Source organism: Trichomycterus rosablanca, chromosome 2, assembly GCF_030014385.1.
Source record: "Trichomycterus rosablanca isolate fTriRos1 chromosome 2, fTriRos1.hap1, whole genome shotgun sequence".
NCBI lineage: Eukaryota > Metazoa > Chordata > Actinopteri > Siluriformes > Trichomycteridae > Trichomycterus > Trichomycterus rosablanca.
Genome location: NC_085989.1, coordinates 29,412,769 through 29,427,543, shown reverse-complemented (window position 1 = coordinate 29,427,543; position 14,775 = coordinate 29,412,769). Strand labels below are relative to the sequence as shown.

The 14,775-nt window shown below is 37.1% G+C and overlaps 1 protein-coding gene across 1 annotated transcript in view; it reads right to left on the bottom strand.

Annotated features, from left to right (window-relative positions):
* The window catches only part of calcr (calcitonin receptor), a 31,827-nt gene extending 18,879 nt beyond the window's left edge, over positions 1-12,948 (bottom strand). Inside the window, exons 1-8 of the mRNA XM_062990687.1 lie at positions 12,887-12,948; positions 11,888-12,050; positions 10,482-10,589; positions 9,480-9,583; positions 9,188-9,338; positions 8,881-8,991; positions 7,574-7,686; positions 4,848-4,939 (exon numbers count right to left, since the gene is read on the bottom strand). Coding sequence (XP_062846757.1) covers positions 4,848-4,939; positions 7,574-7,686; positions 8,881-8,991; positions 9,188-9,338; positions 9,480-9,583; positions 10,482-10,589; positions 11,888-12,050; positions 12,887-12,931 — 887 coding nt within the window. The 5' untranslated portion in view covers positions 12,932-12,948. The remainder of the gene's footprint in view (positions 1-4,847; positions 4,940-7,573; positions 7,687-8,880; positions 8,992-9,187; positions 9,339-9,479; positions 9,584-10,481; positions 10,590-11,887; positions 12,051-12,886) is intronic.
* Positions 12,949-14,775: the final 1,827 nt, after the last annotated feature.

Genomic DNA, 14,775 nt, shown 5'->3' with positions numbered 1-14,775 from the left:
TATTTGCTACATAAATTCATTCATTTTTTTATAAGCTACATACACATGAACTTTATGAATATACAACCTGTTGGTCTGTACACGTTTATCTCCAGTACCCAATCTTTCAAATAATCCCAAAGGTTGTCACTGATGTTAAGGTTAAGGTACAGACCACTTGTGTTCTTCCACATTATGTCTTAATAGGTGTTACTTTGTACACAGGGGCACAGTCATGCTGTAGCAGAAAATGGCATTTCTCAATCAATTGCCACAAAGTTAGAAACATTGAATTTTAATTCATATACTTGATTTAGTACACTTTAGCAATGGTCAAAGCATCTAAACGCAATAATTACTTTGCCATATATTAAACCAAGGTTGTGTATTATCATGAACAACGCCAGGGCTGTAATAATTTACAGCACTCACCATTGGCTAATGCCTATGAGTGAATCACAGCCATGATGTTATTTGTGAAAATACATTCACTCCCATGTTCTATTGCTTAGGTATAGACTAGTACTTGACATAACATGGAGCTAACACAAAATCTACATTATGCAGATAAACAAATAAGTTAAATAATGTATAAAAAACAGTTCAAGTGAAAAAAAATGACGACAAAAAAAAACCAGCTGTTTGAAGGAATGCTGCTTGCTTTGAGTGATCCGGCCTTGTTCTGTAAATAGCAGGGCAATAAAAAATACATGACTATAATTACAAAACATAAGCCACAGACTGCAGTTTGTTAACACATCTCAATAAATTTGATCAAGTCAGCAAAGAAAATATAATGGTAAACATACTGTATTTCAAAAATACAATAATTTCACCACATTAGCAGAATCACGCCTTTCACATGACCTCACCCTCACAGGCCTAAAAATCCACACACATTAGTTGCATTGCGTAATAGTGTTTTTGAAGACTGGCATGACCTGAGGGAAAACAAGACTCATTTTCCAAACCAAATCACACATTTTTAACCAACTTTACTCGGGCACTGCTTTAGCGAGGGCATAAATAAAAGCTTTGTGCTGGTCTGTAATGTTAAATTTGTCTGTAAACAGCACATCTGGATGCAATAAGGTGGAAGGCCATGTAAAAATAAAGCAAGTCATATCATGTTATTTAAGTAGTATCATAAAGTGCAGCACCTTTAAAATTTAGTGCTTTAGTGCTAGATTGACATGAAAACCCAATGCTGTATGTAGAATATGCACATTTGTGTATGTATTGTTTCCCTAATAAAGTTTATGCAGCAATAAAATATTGTTTTAGTCCACGGAGTGTTCCATGTAAGCTTTAAATGGAGCTATGCAAAGCAGCAAAGTTCTCTGAGTTCTTTTCTACAACTAGAAAAGAGTTTTTTGTACAACTAGCATTGTACATTATTAACTACATTCTTTGTTGTTTTACTCCAAAGGCATTTTGATGGAAACCTGTTTACCCGTCGAGGTTAAGGATTAAAGTCGAGACTGCCGTGACAACTATGCTGCTCCTGCCGGATGTGACGGGTCTGGAGTAATTGCACCAAGAATGACAAGAACTCACTACAGACTTTATTGAAGACTAGAGCGAATAACAACTCTATTATTATTTATTTATTTATTTATCTATTTATTACCAGTTATAACTTTTAGATCATTTAATTCTGTGTTTGTATGCTTTGTGTAAATCGTGTATTTATTTAAAGTATCCTCCAGACCACCCAAGAAGGATGGGCCCTGCTGAGTCTGGTTCCTCTCAAGGTTTCTTCCTGTAATTTTCAGGGAGTTTTTCCTTGCCACAGTCGCCCTCGGCTTGCTCAACAGGGGGTTTTTGTATCTGTTGGTCCTGGATTTTGTAAAGTTGCTTTGAGACAACGTCTATTGTAAAAAGCGCTATATAAATAAAGTTGACTTGACTTGACTTTTCTCCTCATTTCTCACAGCCCAGTCATTCATCAAAGTGTACACACAGCACTTGCAAATTAGAAGGGTAAATACTTTGCAGAACTACAGTATTACTACTTTCCAGTTGAAAAAATATAGAAGTAGTTTTGCAACCAAATGCTTTTCTGTAATTTACATGTTTGTATTATGTTTCTAGATGTGATGAGATTATGTAGATGAACAAAGTAAACGATCTACATTCATTATCCTGACCTTATTAGTTTTTATGATTCAGTATTTATGTGAAATAAATCCAGTAAAATATTTATAAGCTTAAGAAACTATTCTAATACAAGCAAAATGCAACATATCATGTTATTATGATTGAATAATGTGGTTTCTTTTGGGATACTTTTTTTAAAAATATTTATTGCTTTTGAGACGTCTGTTAAATGAGTAAATGGGCAAAACATGAAAAATTTAGTTAGTAGTGATGTCTTATTTGAAAATGAAGTATTCTTTTGAAAAAGGTCATTTTTATAACCAAAGGGATATAAATGATGCATGGAAAAACAGTAGTCATTGACTGAACTATTTGGCATGTTCAGTTAGAGCATGAACAATAAATAAAAAAATGTTAATATTATACTAGGTGCTTTGAGATACAGCACGTGCATATTTGTTTTTAAATATTGGATGTGTTTGTTTTTATTTTTGTATTTTCCCTTTTCCCCCTCTATTTACTAATTTCCAGTTCCCCATTACATTTTCTTTGTGCCCACCTATCCAAGGCGGGGAGGGAGAGGAGGAAAAAGTGCCCAACAGCTGCAGTTGCAGCAGCACATCCCTAACAGGTGAGAGAAAGGCCTACTGAGAGAGGGCATTTGTTTACTGCAGGCTGCGGAAAAAGTGGGCAAACAAAAGGAAAAGAAAGCTGAAAAAGCTAACTCGTCCCAAATGGAAAGCAAAACTGCTGGATTCATGTACTGGCAGCTCTTTCTATAATAGTGTGGGTTACACCTCGCGTGTGTAGCACAAGGTGAAGCCTCACACCTGCAAAACAGAATAAGAGCATTATGCCCATTAGGAGAGGGCATTTTTTGCTGCTGGCTGCAGAACAATTGTGAGCAAACAAAAGGAAAAGAAAGCTGCTTGCATGGGGCGATAACTTGCCCAAGATGGAAAGCAAGCCGTGTACCTTGGTTAAACAATGCTTGGTTCATGTAGGCCAGCTCCTCGATGTGGATCGAGGTTAGCATTTTAAATTGTTATTTATTGTTTTATTGTTATTGTTTTTGCATAAGTGATAGAATCACATAAATTTTATCTACAGACATGGTTTAAGCGAATATCAAATATTAATATATTAGTATTTCTTAATAAATATGTAATGCAGTGTCATAATTTATTAGATGATTTAATATTTACAGATAAATTAATCAAACTGTTCTTTGCATTTCCGTAGTCCACAGTGCTAATATTTCTCCAAAGCAAACACACATCCCTCTTTACATTTCATTTTAAATGTATTGTTTCTTTAACAATGAATGGCATGAGGTGGCATCCCTGGTAAATTATGCTGAGGAATCTGCAGTGAAATAACTAACAGTCACCAGCATGTTAACACCTCTGACATACTCCAAATTATTCTGTACTACACAACAACCTTTGTGAAAAATTACACATTTAAGAAATCAGTTCCCAACAACCACTGATATTTAATAAATATATCTTAAAGGTTATGATTAAGAAACTCAAATCATGGAATCTCTTGATTGTCAAATATTTGGATATGCAAATCTGGGAATGTAAATGTCAGGTATACTGTTAAAAGTTATTATGGTGATGTGTATAGACTTGAAAGAAATTATACAAGAGAAAGTCTTAGAAAACAAAGTAACAATATTCACTGATACATATAAGCAATGTTGAGCACATTAGTTGACATCATATTATGTATATATCTTGACAAATGTCCGTGTGAATTATTATTAACCCCAGCCTCAGTACATGGTGGAATATCCTTTTACTGTGGCCTCTAATTTGGTAGATGCTAACAAGCTTCTGATACCTCTCCTGTGCTATCTTTACTCATTCTTCTCGTGCAAAAGTTTCAAGCTCACTGAGGTTTGATAGCTTTCATGCTGCAACTGCTTTCTTTAAATCCCACCAAAAAGGTTCTTACAGGATTTAAATCTTGAGACTGAGAAGGCCACTCCAGGGTATTAAAGGACTGATTCCTTAACCGAGCTTTGGTTAACACTAAGTGTGCTTGAGATCATGGTCTTGTTGGAAAGTCCAATTCTCACCAAGATTCAATGTCAACACAGAAGTCTTAATATTTCTCCTCAAAATGCTTTGATATTTCTGTGACTCCATAATGCCACTCAGAAAAAATTACACACATCATCACTAGCCCAATCTGTACCTGACAGTGGGGATAGTATTCTTCTGTTCCTAAGCTGCACCTTTCTTGTGCCAGACAAACTGTTGATCCATGTTGATCCACAGCCGCAAACTCCTTAGCCACAAAAAATTACCAGCTGCATTTTTTCCTATGTGAAACTATAGGGAAATTTGTCTCATTTTTGGCACTTAAGTGATGCATTACACATCTAAAATATATATTTTCTCATTCTACCTCAGCACCATACTAGAGTTGGCCTGTATTAACGATGTAACTACCACTGTTTTATTGGTTTCCAAGTTTAGACAGTGTGGTTTAATTTTAGACTTGTGTTTTATGTTTATGGTTTGTGGACATGTTTATAGTGTATTTTATAGTACTGTAAAGTGGCTGTGGCTGGCTATAGAGAAGTGTTGTAAAAAGTGTAAAAGCTTAAATTATTGTTTTAAGTTTTAGGGGCTTGAAATTAAAATTCCATTATAATATTGCCTTTATTTTATGTACTGGTTATAAAACCCTATAATATGCAATGGTGTATTCCACAATGGAAATCAACAGTTTGAAAAATACATATCTAAACTTACCTGAAATAAAAAAATATGGCCAGTGAGATGAGAAGAGATGCAATGGACAAAGCGTGCCCCACAAGTGCCATGTAATACAGTATGTACGCCATCTGCAAAAACACACATCACACTACAAATTCTGTTCACCAGATGCCACTGCAGATAAGACAACTTTGATATAATAATTTAAGAAGTTTATAGACTTAAAATAAAACACTGTAACACTGGGAGTATTAAAGCCATGGTCACCAGCTGTGATTGGACCCTCTGGGGGGAATCTGTAAAAGTTATGTATTGCAGGGGTTTTATAGGTAGTCTTCCCTTTTTTATGGTAACTAGTCATTTAGGGGGCTTGAGCAATTTTATGTTGTTATGTATGCTCATAAAAGGTTTTGTTTTGTATTTGGTATACTGCCTGCACAGTACACCTGTCTGCCTGACAAAAGCCCTAAAACAATAAGTTTGCAGTCATCTGGTCCTTGGTCCACAGGAGCATGACAAGTAACGGTGATGGGCCATAAAGTAAAAGTAAGAAGCAACATCTTCTCCACTACAGCTTGGCAGACAGGATGCCACCCGTGACTTTTTCTTGGCAGAGATTAGTGATCAGTGCATCCACGGGTTTGACATCCTTGCTGCTATCAATGCCACTGACTTCCCTGCATTGCCTGCACTAAAGCTCATGAATGGGAAGGCGTTAGCCAGTAAGAAATTGGTACAGCAGAAAAACACAAAACAGCAAAACCGCCGCACCAAGAAGGCTGAGGGCAATCCGAATTCTTGTGATAATGCTCTCTCATGTTCTGGCACAGCAGCGTCTGAGGCCTGAGTGAGCATCAGTAACAGCACTTGGCCAAATTAATTCACCACTACTGCCACAGCTTCACCACCTAAAACAGCAACTGCTGCCACACCATGCTGTATCAACACAAGATCCACACACAGAAATGTCACCCCGATAAGACAACAAGCCCACTGTCTGAAGAGATGGCCAAGGCTGTCATGATCAAGGCCTCAGAAGGCCCATGGGCCTTGGCGAAAAATAAGGACTTGTTGTGGAGGCTGTGTGTGCATTACCACCATGTAAACACAATGATCCACAAAGATTCCTATCCCATTGCTCACACCATCAAGGCCTTGTACTCGCTGTCAGGATACACCTGGTTCAGCTCACTGAGAAGTAAATACTGGCAGAAGCAACTGTCTCCTGACGCTGCATCAAAAAACACATTAGGAAATGAACTGTGGGAAGTCATCAATCTCCCATTTGGCCTATGTTATAGTCCAGCAACATCTGAGCAGCTGCTGGAAAGGTCCAGATTGGCATCCCACCCACTGCGTGCATTGTGTATCTGGACAACCTCTTAGTTCACTCCACCAGTTTTGCCACAGCCCATCAGAGACTTGAGGATGTGCTACCAAGAATCAAATGTTTCTGACAAATTTGCTATCCTTGACTGGCGCACCCCCACCACCACTCGCCAGATACTAGTAGTACTAGTAGTGCTTCATAAAAACTTTGCTGACATCTCCAGACTGCTCTAAGTCCCACAGAGAAAGGAAAATGGTTCACCTGGACAATGGTCAGCGATTGTTAGACAAATTAAAAAAAGAGACTTTGCAGTGACCAAAGTGACTAAGGTATCAAGTGCTTCGCCAGGTGGACAAGGTGGAACAGATTCAGTAGAGTGTTAAGCTGGCAAGAACGCTAATACAGCATAACTTATAGAGTCAGAAATTCACCCTCTGGACTGACTACTCCTCGCTCCGATGGCCGCTAAGTTTTAAATCACTGGAGGTCCAGCACACCAAGTGCAAATAAACTGTCTTGGTGTTGGGCTAAGGCATGCGACGAATGTGCCCCCAGTGAGAGGCAGATGGCAAAAAACGACAGCAGAAAACAACAGAAACAACAAGGACGGTCGCCAGGGGTGCTTATGATAGGTAGAGAGCTCTGAACCCCCCTCGTTTTTTGGCTGATCACCAGACAACAGGCTGCTGACTATGTGATAGAGCTGCAATAAAGAATGGACAGCATGCATCACATAGCCAGGCAGCACTACACAACAGCTGGCACAGGCGAAGACACAAGTTTCAGCTAGAAAAGTGCATGTGGGTTTTCAGTGCACACAAACATGGACACTCTAGCTCAAAGGACAAGCCGTCAAAGCCTCCAGCCGCCAACGTGGCTTGTTCTTTGTTTAGGCACACTGGCCACCAGCAAAGATGCTGCCTGAAACACCAGGTGGTTTTATGTTGGGTTTATTAGGGACTGTGATTGAGCCACCTTGTGGAGACTATGTAAATAGTTATATATTGCAGGGGCTTATGGGTAGTTTACCTTTTTTTAGGGTAACTAGTCATTTTAGGAGATTTGAGTGATGTTATGTTGTTGTGTATGCTGGGGAATAGTTCTGTGGTTGGTATAGTGCCTACACAGAGCTGTTTGCAGTGATCTGGTCCTTGCAAAAGACACCTAGCAAAAGCAGTAAAGCAAAAAAATGCTAAAGAGGATTATCTCAGCTTATTTTACCAGTCAACCCTCACCCCGTCTCATGCTTTTGTTTCTTCTCAAAGTCCTACAAAATCACTCTCTATTAATAGAACAGATGTGTGTGGAATTCCCTCTGATGTCAAAGTAACCTCTACAGATTTAATGTTAGTCTGCTCCTGAGCTTTAAAATATGCATTTCATCTTTTTCAAAGCTTGACACTTTCATAAACAAAGCAGTTATTTTCTTTACCCTTAGCTTGTCCTTAGTGTAGGCAATGCAGAGTGTGTAGTTGGACCACGTCCTGTTTGTTTCTGGATGCCGAAACCAGTTTCCAGTCTCATCACAATATTTTATGGCCTTTTCTGAGAAAGATAATGAATTACACATGAGTCGGTTTCAGCTTTGTGGAAATTATCTTTCCTTAAAAGAACGATTAAAAGTATTTAACTATTCTTAAAGATGTGTCAAAATATCAATAATAATCAAATATTTCATACCAAAGTCAAATAAAATATTTTGCATGTCATTTTATCTTGAATTGCAAACATATTGTCTTGAAATGCTAGCCATATAGCAAGAAAGTCTGCCATGTTTGCTTTTGATACAGGTAAAAGGATAATAATTTACAAGCTTGCCCAGACCTGTGTCTTATTACAGACTAGCTTTGATTACATTGCCACAACAGGTCTTGTTTTTACCATGTTTTCCACATATCCCATCTTTTTTTCATAACAGGGTCCTGTGGGTCTGGAGCCTACTCCCAAACAATGGACGTATAGTAGAAAAACACTGGGCAGAGCATTCATTTTTTGCAAGGAATCCCTCACTCAGAGAAGACTCAAATATAATCCCACTACAGTGCTATTACTTGTGCTTTGGTGCTATAGCATATATGGATATAACTAAACCAAGGATATTAAAGCTATTAACCATTAAATATAATGTCATATCTGATTTTATTTTTTGCAGTTTTCCCAATTTTTCCTCCCAATCTAGTTGTATCCAATTACATGATTGCATTATGCTTCCTCTCTATGAATGCTGATCCCCACTGCTGATTGAGGAGAGCCAGATTGACACACACCCCCTCTGACACGTGTGCAGTAGCCGACTGCATCTTTTTACCTGCATGAGGCGAGTTCATATGTGGATCAGCCTTGTGTACAGAGAGCCACACCCTGTCCACATTATCCCTCAACTCTGAGCAGGTGCCATCAACCAGCCAGCAGAGGTCATAAATGCATCATAAGTTATAAGGTCCCTCTCCGGCTTCCCACCCTGTATGAACAACAGGCCAATCGTTGTTCATGTAGCTGCCCAGCCGGATGGCAGAGCTGAGTTTCGAACAGACAATTTTGAAGTGTCAGCTCTGGTGTGCTACCGTGTTTTACTGCTGTGCCACCTGAGCGGCACAATGTCTGATATTTTTATAATTAGTTAATTACAAAGTATATTTATACATATCTTAGAATTACTGCTAGAAAGGTTTACATAGGTTTAGCGTGTAACGATAACAGTGTATATTTAACAATGGCAGTTATTCCTTTAGCTCATACCTGTAGGATCAAAGTCACGGAAGTAATTGGGGCAATTTTGAGATGTGTATGTTCCTGCAGGTGTGTCATCCCAACATAGCCAGCCGTCCCATGTCCGGTTACAGTACAGACCTTGAATTCAAACAAAATGATAGTTTCTTTAGTGTTTCTGTTTCAATCAGATATAAACAACAAATACGGTTTGGTCAGTTTAGGTTTATTTTTATTCTAAATCAGTAGGTGAAGTTTATTCACCACCTATAATTGTTCACAATATAAGAGTTATAAATATAATGGCCCTATTACAGTCCACAAAAGTTTTTAATACCTGAATTGTTATAGGGTGGATCTCTGTTCATCTTCTCAAAGCATTTATATTGACCATCAATGATTTTTTTTCTTTCTTCAGTTTTTTGAGTTGCCACAGGACTGACCAGTGTCTCTACCGTGGAATCTGTTTCTGCATCCAGTTCCTCCTTCTGCAAAACACATAAAACATTAGAAACATCAAATTAAAAAATGTCAAGTGCAACACATTCAAATCGATGTTTTTTTTTTTTCAGGATCAATATTTAAAGCAGCAACTAAAACTATTACAACATGGAAAACATTTATAATACCTTTAATGTGTCCTTGGAGAGCCCAAGACACTGAGACCAAGTATTATTGAAAGATGAGCTCTGGGCCCAGTTACCAGATTCTTCACAAAATTTTGTTATTTTTGCTGTGCAAAAGGAAAAAATAAAACACAGTTATTTAAGCTACTGTTTTGTAATGACAATACTCTGATATCAATCATTGCATACACACAGAATATTGATTGGCAATCAAAGAAAACAGGACTAGGCCTGTACAAAGGAGTGGACCATTTAACAATCTTATGTTCACTCATCTATTGTGCATTGCTTATTACAGTCAATTTCTAGTCTAATTTGTCTAATGTACTAACTTCTAATGCTGTATTAACACATAACTACCTTCAACACAGAAACATTCTGTACATTTAAACATGATATGAAAGGCTGATGGGTTCATTTATTGGGCCACCAGGCTCTTTTTACATGTCTTTATATCACACAAATCTTAAGGAAAGTCATTAAGATTTTCCTTAAGCCTTTTTTTGGTAAACCCATTTTGTCACTGGCTGCTGGTCAACACAAATTAAGTATTGGCATCTCATTTACAGAATCACACTGAACAATTACTTGCAGTAGTAAAGGATGAATAGGTAAAAATCAATAGTGGCATTGATAAAGATGGATAATAATAATAAATTTGGCTGGTAAAAATGTCAAAAATCTGAAATGCTGGCATGACATTTCAGCTGGCATGGTCTCATGATGTCATATTGTTTTATTATATTGTTGCATCAATGGGAAATGTAGTGTATATTATCAGTTTTTAACTGTTAAATCTGAAGGGGGAATCTAGTTTGTAGAAAGATTATTTTCAACCTGTCGAAGTGTTTAGTGTTGTATCAAAAACCAAAGGTTAAACCAAAAGCTACTTGCCCAGGACTGGCTTTCTCACAGCATTTCATGTTAGGGACTGATAAGGAACAAACATCAGTTTGAGGTAGCTTCTGTAATAATTAGTAGAGACAAGTAAGAGATAAGTCTTACCTGAGGTGTCAAATGAGGGGTAGTCTGGACAGCTCTGTGAAGCAAAAGTCCCAGCGAAAGTTTCATCCCAGCACAGCCAGCCGTCCCAGAACCTGCTACAATGGGAAACTAGAAAATGCATGAAAAAATAAACCATTTAAATTTAAGAATTTAGGTTATCATTTGAATACAATTTTAATATACTGACAACCCAAAATTAGAAAAAAATTGTGACAGTTTGAAAAGGCAGTATGAACCTAAGATATTGTATGTTTTGTCTAGCCAACTTCATTTCACTTGTAATATACATCTATTCATAGCATTTCAGGCCTGCAACACATTCCACTTTGTTATTATGGGTGATCTGTTGTAGACTGTTAGGTAAAAATCCAAATTGTATTTATTCACCAACCCAATGTTGTGCAAAAATGTTAAGTGAATACTTTATATACATTTATATACATCTATTTTTTCTTTAATACCAGCAACACTGGAACTGCACTAACCTGGCATAATTATTTATTACAGTGGTTCTGGTTCATTTTAAGCACTTTGTCAAGTTGCTTTGAATTATTTAGTCTGACGAATACAAGAAATGTTAATGTGTTTTGACAAATTTGTTACTTTTAAATACATTTTTAAAATATGTTGATGCAAATACTTTATTAGTAAAATCCCACCTACGTCTACATGTTATGCTCCTATATTCTGGATGGCTCGTGACTGATAATGCTGAGAGAGATAAATGGTTATACACAGTTGTTAACAAATGTTAACCTACTGCTTCTTGTTTTTTTTGTTTTTTTTGAATGCAAAAGATATACAGTGTTCAGCAGCTGCATGCTAACAGCAGACTTCTCCAATGCTCATGTCTATCTCATGTCGCTTGTAGCCCTCAGACACTGAATTTATGCACATATAAACTTTAATACTTACTCTTACATTAGATTTAAAAACTGGTTGGGTAGGTGACTTAATTTATACCACAGCTTTACACCACAGCAAACACAAAATTTTATATTTAATAAATAGTGCTTACACTTATTAATTCATAGTACAGAGCAAGCTAAAAGCAGTATTATCGTGTTAAGTGATAAACGCTAACTAATTTATTGCAAGCTAATTTATTAGCAGGCAGTTGTTATTATAAGATAGTATTTCCAAATGTTCATGGATATTCAAAGGTCCTGGGTATTCCTAACCTTTTGTAAAGACAATTTTTCCAGCTGTTAAAAAACAGACGGTTAACATTTGTTTTCTAAGCTGTGAAGTTTTGGTCGGTACAGTACCACCAGTCTCTTGCCCGTCATTAACAAGTTTGGCACTTCACAAGATTGTCACTAAATAAAATCTGTGCCAGCTATTATTTAATATGCAGTTAATTTAACATCTAGATTTAAACACAGATATAACATCTGTGGCATTACCACTTTTATTACGTGTCATGTCTCTGCTTAGCAGCTCCAGACATTTATACTGAGACTCTGTCATGATTTGCCGTTCGCCCTCCATCACCCCCATTGCAGGGGATAGAGAAAAGTCTGTGGTTGACTCAGCTTGAGGTTCTGCTGCATCTGCACCAGTTAAGCACTGTAAAAAAAGAAAAGCACTCGTTTCGAATATTTCTTTTAAAATACTTTAGACACACTGAATGCAGTGGGTAAAAAATATGCACCCTTTAAATATAAAAAATGACGAGTGTGCTTTAAAAAGTTACACTTTGGTTTAATCAGAATTTACAGCCCTTTAAGTGAAACACTTTATACCTGCAGTTTCCCTTGCTAGCCATTACAATCTTAAGGAAGGCAAAGTATGATTGTAGAAATGGAAATGATCAGCTCTTATCAGCATTGTGTATTTTAGAATAAATCCATATCTAGCACTGGCAACTTTTAGATAATGTTCCATTGTGATTCAGTTGGCTTGTGTAGATGCTACATCTGGCACAAGATATCCCACTGACAATTTCACAGAGAGGCATAAAACAGTTTAGAAGTAGTCTTCTATTATGCATAAAAGTATTTCAAATTAAATCATTTTACTAATTAAAAATCTTTAGCTCTTTACAATGTCACGTAGTTCTTGTTAGTTTCAGTATAAAATAAATCTCTTGTTCTTACCATTCTAAAATGGAAAAGATCTGAGCAGTTTCTGATGTCCTATGTAGCAGTTTAGCAGCCGTACATATGATGTCACTCCAAACATTGAAGTAAATGACGTCATACATACGACCACCAGGCCACCACCCAAGTCGGTTCAGAGTCATCTCCCTCAGTGTGATTATGATTTAGTAAAAACCACTTACTTTTTCATTCATGTCTGATCATAAACAGAAAGTATTTTGTAATGTCATGCTATAAGTTCAATTTTATTTGAAGTGAAGAAAAAACTGTAAAACACTTATATAAAAAGGTTTTAAGACTTACTAATGCGAACAACACCAAAAGCCAGAGGAAACCCTGCCAGTCCATGCTCTCAGATTCTGTCTTTATCTGAATTTGTGGGAAGGGGGAGAAAAAAACACATGGTGTATGAAAGTTTTTAGATCCAGGTTTAGAGAAAATTGCTAACATATTTAGGTTTGGCTTATAAAACTTTTAACACCTTCACAAACTGTCAATAATTTCACCACCAGAATTTCTTTATTTAACAAAAGCAATTGAAAAAACGTAAAATAACAGTAGTACATATTTTTATCAGCATGTTGTACATATGGCTCCATGTCAAGCTGGCTTTTCCCAAAGCTCTCTTTAATCACATTTTTGTTCACTTTTTGTTAATTACTCTCAGTTGTAACCACACTTCATGTGTATGTTTTCTTTTCAACACCTCATTTAATATTAGTGCTGAAACCATCCAGATGGAGCTACTAAGACTCTGGATACACTCCTTCATCCGATATAGCCAAAACCAGCAGATAGAGGTCTTGCTTTATTAGTTGGGCTGAGAAGAGTGTTACTAAAATATGTCATCATATTTTTGTAACTTTTGTTTTTGCAAATCTCTGAACAAGAACCAATCCTGTATACTGTAGTCAATTTAGTCAACCAGATGCAGAAAACATTACATTTATAAAACGGATAGTTCCGGTCCTAAAATCTGATTGGCTGAGCCGCGTTCGAAGCCGTTGTAAAATCCCCGATAAACGCACACCTAGGACCACCTCACATCATTCCATATTAATACGCCACTGAATAGAGAAAGTTAATGTTATTTTCGCCCTCACGTTGCCTAGCAACACTGTTAATGGGATTACCTTGCGTCGCGGAAGAATGCTTTATTGTAAATTTATACACAAAAGATACATTTATGATTAAACATTGTTGTATTTATTATATTTTATATTGACCGCCGTTTTATAAAAGCAATAAGCCACTCGAGACCGTGCATTACTGTTACGATTTTAGCACGGGGAAAGAAGTTTTAGGCACTCCGCTTCGCGTCGTGCCAAAAACGTCATCCCCGTGCTAAAATCACAGTAACGTACGGCCTCTCGTGGCTTATTTATTTAACAATAGCTTCTCAAGAGCACTTCAGCATACACAATGCCCATGTGCCAGCAAAGACAGTATTGTTTTTGTTGTTCCAAACAAGGGATCGTGTCTATAAAGCATGCAGTGACAATACTCGAAACAAGGTGTTTAAAATAGAGGTAGGTTCCATTCTATCATTATCACTTAGTATAATATAGATCATTGGTGTCCTGACTGTCAAAGAAGAGAAAAACCAAACCCCAGATTCGTACAGAATGCCCGTCTCTGCTGCCAGCCTCATCCATGCCAGAAGGAAAATCCATCCAACAAAACACCAGTTCTCTGAGTGGCACTTACTCATGTTTCAAATGCCTTTATTCAGTTTCATGAAGCTCTGCCAGTGGAAAAAGAGAAGCTGAACAAGGATGCGCAAAATTCATCTCCACAAGGTTGTTACTCAAGGTGAGGTTTTTAATAAACCTTGATTACTTTGAGGTTATTTTGCCATGGTCCATGATGCAGCAGGATTAAAAAAGTTTTACTTGGGTCCAGCTGGACTAACAAACTAAATTTCCAGATAATACATTTAAGACCAATAGACCTACTGACTTCAACGTCTTAAGGATTAGGCTTAGTTTGTGTCTAGTTGGGGTGGTTGGCTTTGCCAGCTTTAGTCATTAATTTTTGAGCATACATTTAAGACCATTGGACCAACTGATTGTGAACTGGATTTTCTTTAAGATTAGGCTTAGTTTCTGTATAGTTGGAATTGGTTGGCTTTGCCAGCATTGCAAATGCAATTAAACCTTCTAAAATTAATTTGAATTTAATTTTCAAGCTGA